The 8831-nt window shown below is 31.7% G+C and overlaps 1 protein-coding gene across 1 annotated transcript; it reads left to right on the top strand.

Moving 5' to 3' along the window:
* Positions 1–2216: 2216 nt before the first annotated feature.
* LOC110693536 lies at positions 2217–5982 on the top strand. The gene is made up of 2 exons (XM_021870662.1): positions 2217–4187; positions 5305–5982. Exons 1-2 carry the CDS (start codon positions 3482–3484, stop codon positions 5703–5705), a joined length of 1107 nt encoding a protein of 368 aa, XP_021726354.1. The 5' UTR covers positions 2217–3481; the 3' UTR covers positions 5706–5982.
* The last annotated feature ends 2849 nt before the right edge of the window (positions 5983–8831 follow it).

Here is an 8831-nt window from a genome sequence, read left to right as displayed (position 1 = left end):
AAACTTTACCTCACTTAGCTTATAGGGGATATAAAAGGAAAAGAAATGCTCTTTGAGAAGAAATATAACCAAATTATATTACTCACTCTGTCTCAAAATATAGTATTTTCTTCGACATTTTCATAGGAATTATGGAACGTGAGTTCTAAGCTAAAAGTAGTTTATTCATTTGCAATTAATGATATACGAGTGTATAATATTTGATGTTATTCTCCCGATCCAATATTATTTGCAATTGCACGCACATATTTATGGACAATATGATCGGAGCACTTGATGTTATTCTCTCTATCCTAATTTACTTACCCTTTAATATTTGTATACGATTTTAAACATTGAAAAGAAATAATATAGGCATGTGAATGCGGCACCCAACTCATGAGAAAATAAAGTAGAGAACAAATTTCTAAATTAAACATCTCAAATAAAAAAAAATAATAAAAAATAAAATACTATGCAACTAATTAGATTAAGTCTCACTAGTATAATAGGTGTTACTTGGTCAGTGCTACAGGGGTTACTTCGTCATTGTTATAGAGTTACTAGGTCATCAGTGTTATAGGACTCAGTCGGTATTTTAGGGGTTACTTTAAGTGGCCACACGATGTGATTGGCTGCACACAAGATGATTGCTAACTTGTTATGTGTTTCAATCTAAAGTTAAAAACTGGCTAGCCATTTTAAAGGTGTCGGCCAGGCGGCCAGCATATGCAAAAATACAAGGAAAAGGACTCTTTCGTCTACAGTGACTACAAGCTACAACAACTTTAAGACCAGATAGAGATATATCAATTCAATTTGCATTCTTTTGTAAATCTTTTCATATAATAATAATATTGACTCGTCTTATTAAAAAAAAAAAAAAAAATTATAATGAAATAATAATAATAATAATAATACGAACATGATGGGAAAAAACCCATAAAGCAATGTTGTTTAATTTGCATTTCAAGAAAGCGATGCGCGCAATTTGAGTGTGTTACCTTAGCAGTAAGTTTAGGGAGCATGTTAATTTTACTCCTCAGTATAACCACATAGAAATATACTTACAATTCAAGCAAAATTTATAAGAATCTAACTTACATTCTTATGAATACCTTAATTTGTTTGTATTTTGTTCTTGAATATAGAAATATGTATGTACATTGTGGTAATATGGTGTGTGCAACCTAAGGCCCATGTTCCATATATTGGTAATTATATATGTATGCATGGTTCCTTATATGTACGTTTTTCTATCTACTCTATAGTCCGTACTCTGGATTATTTAAACTTGTATATTTTATCAAACTTTCTGAAATGGAAATATAATTAGTTTTTTACTCATTATTTTGAAAATTTTGCAATGCAATGAAAAAAATATATAATAAAGCTGCTTATATATATTCCATCATTTTATCTACTAAAATTCCTCATGTGAAAACTCATCTTCCTACGAGTATATTAAAGACGACGGTAAAATTTAAATCCTAGTGAATAAAAAGAAATGGAGGGAATGTAAATCAAAAGGTTTCAAATTAATGTATATTTCTTTACACGGTGATATTTTCAAGTCTAAAATAAAAATTATAGCAAGTGAAATCTAGTTGGATTCATCTTAATGTAATTTTTAATTTTGCAGCATCAAAATTTTGTACTCCGTAATACGCATATTGAAAATCATGCTAAATTCAAGACTTTTTTTTGGGGGGGGGGAGAAAATCATCTAGCTCTTTTCACCTAACAATAGCTGATTTGAAATTAGTTTTACTAATTCAAAAGTTAATTATTTTTGGTGAAATGAAATTAATTTTGCTTGAAATTTATCTATAGTTAAATTATTTATTGATTAAAGCTTTTATTTAACTGATTCTATTTTATATTTTTCTTTAAAGAAACAAATTGTATATATAAAAATTTAATTTTACTAAACTTAATTAATATGTAATATTAATGAACTTAAATTTTATAGAATATTATTATGATAAGATAAAGTGAACTGGGTCTTTTCACAATAAGTTAAAATATTAGATAAGGAAAAAAAATTCTAATCAAGATCGATAAGGGTTATCAAATATTAAATTACAACTTAAATAAGTTAAAATAAATGAAAATCACATAAATATAACAAACCCTAAAGTTCAATTTATAAAGTTAAAATAATTTCGTTAAATAAGTTCAAATAAGTAAAATACCCTCATTTTATTTTATTTTATTTTATTTTTTTACGAGAAGAAACGAATTTCATTAATGAAAGATAACCAAACGACACTTTCAAACAATTCTTAGGAAATCTAAAATTCCAACACAAGTACAAATCACCTAAGAACTAGTTACATCGCAGATTCGATCAACGATCGCCTTAATAATAACTTCATCCGAAGCAAGAAAATCTGTGAGTTAACACTAATTCGGCTCGAGATCCACCGATGAGTAGTTGTTTGGGTGAAAAAACTCATATGATCTTCTAGATATATAATTTCGCAGACGATGAAACCCTAAATCTTCAAACTTTAGCACATGAACAAACAAAGAAAAAAAACCTAATTGAATAAAAACCTTCATAAAGATGGGGTCCATTTATTCAAAGCAATTAAAAATATTTTTGGGGCTTACCACCGATAAAAACATCGGTGGAAGCCCTTATAAATTTTTATAATTGAGATCAGGAGAAAAAAGATGAAAGAGAAGGAGAGAAAAGGAAAAGAGTGAAGGAAAACTTTCAAAAAACAGAAAATATCTAGCAATAGAGGCTAGAAAAACCTTCCTAACTCTAGAGGGAACCAAAAAACCCTCCCAAAAAGAAAACCTCCTCATTTAATTATCACACTAGCTTAGTAATTATACCAAAAAAAAAAATTAAAATTAAAAATAAAAATTAAGATTAGAAAAAGAGGATGCACACATTGATGTTGACAGTCAAATTTTATCTTACCTAAACTATATATTGTCCACTTTTAAATGTTGTACTCTGTCTTTATATGCATAAATACGAAGTATAAAATAGTACTCCATTTTTTTTGGTGTAGGAATTAGGAAAATAGATTATCGTCCATTTTGCGAATTTTTTTAAATAAAAATACGAATAATAATTAATTCTTTATAATAAAATATTGTATTTACTAGCACAAATTAAATTAGTTAGGACCCCCATGAAATTGATTATTGGGCAATAAAATTGATTAATAATAACCCCCATGTCTTCCCATCACCATTTGATCCAAATCCAACGGCGCAAATTGTTGTCCCTCGCGTTATTACCTTCGACCCCACCACCCCCGTGAACCCCTCTATATAATTCTCCCTCACCTCCTTCCACTCCCCCAAGCAACCCACAACTTCCTACAGTATTTCTCTTTACTCTCTTTTTCCTTTTCGATCCAAACCAAATAAATACTCCCTCCATTCCTTTCTGTTGCTCGAATACTTGATTGTCGTGTAAAAAATAAATAAATTATTATTATTATTTCCTCCGTTCTTTTTTATTTTACTTAATAGTCTAATGGCGAATAATGAAAAAACCTTAATAATGTCATCGGTTCAAATTATGTTAATGTCAACCGGTGTCCTCTCCATTGCAGTCCTTTTATTTATGTCCATGCCAGCCATTATAAGCTCGGCCTCCGCCACCGCAACCGCTGAGCTACCGTCACTTATCTCCACCTTCCGCTCGTGGTTCCGCCCTCCTTATCTCTACTTTATCATCAACGCTATCATTTTAACCATTGTCGCCACCTCCCGCCTCCACCACAACCACCAGGAGAACCACCATGACGCGGTGGCTCCGGCGGCTGCTAAGGTTGCGAGCCAGCAACATCATGGTCATAGCCATCATGACTTCATCGCTGTTCGTGCTGATCAGTTTGCACCGTACGGTGTCGTTTCGGTGGCGGAGGCTGTTGTTGATAATGTCGTTGGAGCTGGTTTTTACGACGACGTCGTTTCCATGAAGGATGTTGAGAGGGTGGTTGAGGAGGAGGAGAGAGAAAAAAGAGTTGTTGAAGAGGAGGTTATGAGTAAGGGAAGAGAAGATATATCTAAGGTTGTTGAGAGATCCACGTGGACTCCTCCGCCTTCGTCGTCTCCATCTTCGCCGTTAAGGAGGCAAGAGAAGTTTTCACCGGCGATTTTCTCCGAGAAACCACCGGCTTCTTCGAGGTTCGGTCATCATCGGCGTCCTGCTAAGGCTAAACCCGCTCTTTCTGAAGGTAACCAAATTTAACTCTCTTGCTCGTAATTAGTTGTCATGTTATGTGTGTTTTATAACATTTATTTAAGTATGACAAACTAAAATATACAAAGTTTATTTAATCATTAGAGTGTTAGAAAATGAGATAATTTTTCCCAACATATTCTACAAATAGCATATCCCCCTTTTCGTTGTATTCTAAGTAATCATAATTAAGAAAATTTGCGTACGCATTATGAGGTGTACATGTGTTTATGATCTAATCCGCGGATTAGAAGGGGAGAGATTGTTAAATTAATTACTCCGTAGTTGAGATCTCAGGAGTAATCTGGGTGTTGCGTTATGAGATTGTGACGTTTGACTAAAAATGTTATTAAATTAATCTGAAATTTGTACTTTAATTTGCTGGAATCTTCGTTTAGCTTTAAAATCAATCAACAAAGCGTAAAAATGAAGTGGCTTTACTGTAGTGAGGAAAAAAATAAGATCTAATGGAGCCGTTAGAAAAGTTGACCTTGACTAACTACTTTTCTACTCTTTTTATTTTCCTTTTTTTCCCTTAAAGTTAAAATTCTTTTTAATTCTCTACTTGGTGTGAATACATTGAAAATTATTATTGGACCTCTAACTGAATTTAAGGTAACAATTTCCTACTAATTTCAGTGGTCGGTGCATATAATACAAGTAATAAGGGTGTGACATTTCAAAATATATATATATATATATATATATATATATATATATATATATATATATATATATATATATATATATATATATATATATATATATATATATATATATATATATATATATATAATCCATGATATAGCCTATTTTTGTAATTCTATTTAAGTTTTCATTTTAATTAAATTATCAGTTTCTCTATATTCATAAGTAATAATCCATTTAAAATATTATTGAATCTTAAGCTTGTAAGATTTAAAATATTGAAATTAATTTTAAATATAGATGTTACAACTTATTTTAAAGAAGTGATCATTTATACATTATGATATAATCCTCAAAAATTATTTATTCCAGGTATATAAACAAAACATTTCTTTCTTAGTAATAATGAATTTTAGTTTATTTTAAACATAATTTGACAATTCAATTTAATTTTCATATGATAGGTGGAAAGTCATTGAGAGTATCCAAGCCAAAGAAACATGATACCCTAGAAAGCACTTGGAAGGCCATAACCGAAGGACGACACATTCCATTAACAAGGCACCTTAAGAAGTCCGATACATGGGAGACTCATGACCGCCAAATCGACTTGCTCAACGATGAATCATTTCCAATGCCCGCGGTGGTGAAGAAATCCGAGACGTTCCATGAGCGTTCCGATTACTTGCCACCACCACCACCACCACCGGTGACTGTTAACAAGTTGAGGAAAGAGCCATCACTAGGTCAAGACGAGTTGAACCGTCGAGTTGAGGCGTTCATTAACAAGTTCAATGAAGATATGAGGTTGCAAAGGCAAGAGTCCATGCAGCAGTTTATGGAGATGATTAATCGTGCTACTTAACAATAATATTAATCAATAATGCTAATTATTATAAGAACTAAAAAAGAAAAAAAAAAACTTAATTAGGTGAATTGTAATGTTGTTGTGTACATTACTAATCTTATAGGGTTTGTATTTTTAATTTTTTTTCCCTTTTTTTCATTTTTGTCATTAATTAATTTTGCTAGTTAAAAGCTTATTGCTGATGATCATACTATAAAGTCCAAAAAAATGGAAATGCAATACAAGATGCTATATACGTAGTATATGATGTAATCTTAGAATTTTTTTTTCCCCCCCTTTCTTTTTGCATGAAAAAAAGGACTAGTTTAGCACTTGTAATTTTTCTTTCATGTTTGAAATACTCAAATACTGAAAAAATACTTTTCTTTTTGTAAGTTATTTAATTGGTTGATCATTTAATTCAATTTCTTTTGTAATTGTTAACGTTTAATTATAAGTTCTATATTTTTGTGATGTTAATTACCGATAATCTAAATTTAAATTTCGTATATGTTTCGTTTGTGACTCTAATGAAATAAAATGATAAAGATGTGTGTAAACTATTATCTGAATCATTATTGAAAGTTTGAAACTGTCATCTCATTGGTGACCCATCTCTTTCTATTAATTGTCTTCTTTCACCAGAAAATCAACTCTTTACAATTGTTCAAACAAGGCATCCAAATAGTAGGTACTAGTTGCAAAGTACATAAAACTATTAGGTCCACTTCTTTATTATTTGTTCCAATATGATAGCTTAGTAATTCCAAATTCCCTATCAAATCCTTCTTATGTTTTTTCCTTCTTTTTTTTTTCCCCATTTATTAAAATTTAGAAAAGGATGTATAGCATAGTTATTTCAAAACATTAATCGATCATATACTTAAGTTCATAAATTTTTTAACTTCATCAAGAAAAATAAGTTACTAATTTCCTTTTTTTTATTAATTAACACAAGATTTGTCCTAATATTTACAACATTCAATCAATTATGTTTTCTTAGGGTCCGTTTGGTATTGCTATATTTTTTTTTTTTTGATTTTTAGTTTCTTTCTTGAAATCATATTATTTATGTTATCATATAATTAATCAAAAATTGGTCAATCTTATTAAAATCATTATAATTTTGAAAACTGAAACAGAATAGTGAAAACAACCATTTCTTATTTTCTGTTTTTGATTTTTTGTTTTAAAAAAATAATCAACTTTTTGCTTAATATTTAATATATCTCATGTGTTTCTAAAAAAAAAATTATCTTCATGTACCAACCCAAAACTAGCTAGAATTTTTCGAGCCCATATCCTTTTATTATTAGTCATAAAAAATGCTAGTAATAATAACATGGTCCATACACCATACTAGCACTTTTATATATATATATATATATATATATATATATATATATATATATATATATATATATATATATATATATCTTTAAGGAGAGGACAAGATAATGTTGTAATAAACAAATTTTGATTTTAGATATAAATAAAGAATGAAATAAAGAATTTGTATTTTATGAAATGGACAAATATGAAATATTTTAAGTACATTGTAGAAACAAGTAAAAAAAAAGGAGTACTTTGGATAATTAATGTTGCGAAGTTACTTAACTAATGTGAACATTATGAAACAAAAATTAAACGACTATTTCACCAAATGCCACTGAGCATTTTAAAAATTCACCAAATGCCACTGAGTACTTTAAAAATTCTCCAAATGCCATCGGACTTTTCAGAATTCACCAAATGCCACCGAGTTTTTTAAAAATTCACCGAGTGCCATTAATGACTAACATCAGTTAATTTCGTTAGTCATTAAGGCTAATTATGTCATGTGGTGGCTTATGATTGGTTGCTTATTAAATTAGTAAATTAATTACTTAATAAAAAAAATAAAAAAAAATAAAAAAAAACCACCCACCATGACCCAACCCGACCACCGTCTATCACTGCCACCACCATATCCCCGCCTCCAACCAGTCCCCACCGCGGCGGCGAGCCGGCGACCTAGCCTTGAGCAATCGCGCCGCCGGCGACCCAGCGTAGCCAGTCCGCGCCGACAACGCACCCAGCGACCCTTCGCGCGATTTGCAAACTCCCTTTCTCCCTTGAAAATCCCTCCCCTTACCACGGCCGACGACCAAACCCCCCTCCCCACGCTTGAGAACCCAAATCAGTTCATCCCCTTCGAGCTCCACCCTTTCAACCACCACGTCGGAAACCTAAATTAAAATCCCCAAATATCGAAATCTTGGGTTTTGACACCTTAAACCCCAATATCGATTTCCCTAAATTCATAACCCCCTCCACTCCATCTCTCCCTGCTCCGACGAACCCAAACCACCCCTTTCCCTCCCATCTCCACCCCCTGAACCACCTCGCTTAAAATCGATAACCAAATTTTGGTTTTCGATTTTGGAGATTTCGTTTGGGGTTTTATTAGGGTGTCGAGGATGGTTGTTTAGGGGGGGAGTGGATGAAGATGGTAGGGGGCATAGGGTCAGGGGGAAGAGTGGCCGCCGACGGTATTGGTCGCCGGTGGGGATGGAGGCAAGGGGTTGGGCTGGCGTAGGGCGGTGCGTGGTGCGGTGGGAAGAGTGGCTGGGGTTCAAATTTTTTTTTTTTTTTTATTATAATTTTTTTTTATAAATAAAATAATAATAAAATGAACTCATTATAATATGCCACATGGCATAATTAGCCTTAATGACTAACGGAGTTAACTACCTTAATGACTAACGGAGTTAACTACCTTAATGACTAACGGAGTTAACTACCGTTAGTCATTAATGGCACTCGGTGAATTTTTTAAAAATTCGGTGGCATTTGGTGAATTCTGAAAAGTCCCATGGCATTTGGTGAATTTTTAAAGTACTCAATGGCATTTGGTGAAATAGCCGAAAATTACATTGTATGCAAATGTTTTATTATGTATATATAATTTTCTCTTTAGGAGCCAAGGTGATATTATTTAAACGATTTCGATCAACGTCCTTAAAGATTCAAAGCTGCTCATTAATCAGATGAAAAAAAAAAAAAAAACCCTCTTTTCTAGTTTAATGTTTCAATATGATATCTATTGAAAAACATTTCTCAACAGTATTGGAAAATGGATAACATGCAAAAACATAGCATTAT

The sequence above is a fragment of the Chenopodium quinoa genome, unplaced genomic scaffold (genome assembly GCF_001683475.1).
Source record: "Chenopodium quinoa cultivar QQ74 unplaced genomic scaffold, ASM168347v1, whole genome shotgun sequence".
Taxonomy (NCBI): Eukaryota; Viridiplantae; Streptophyta; class Magnoliopsida; order Caryophyllales; family Amaranthaceae; genus Chenopodium; species Chenopodium quinoa.
This window is presented reverse-complemented; position numbering and strand designations above follow the sequence as displayed.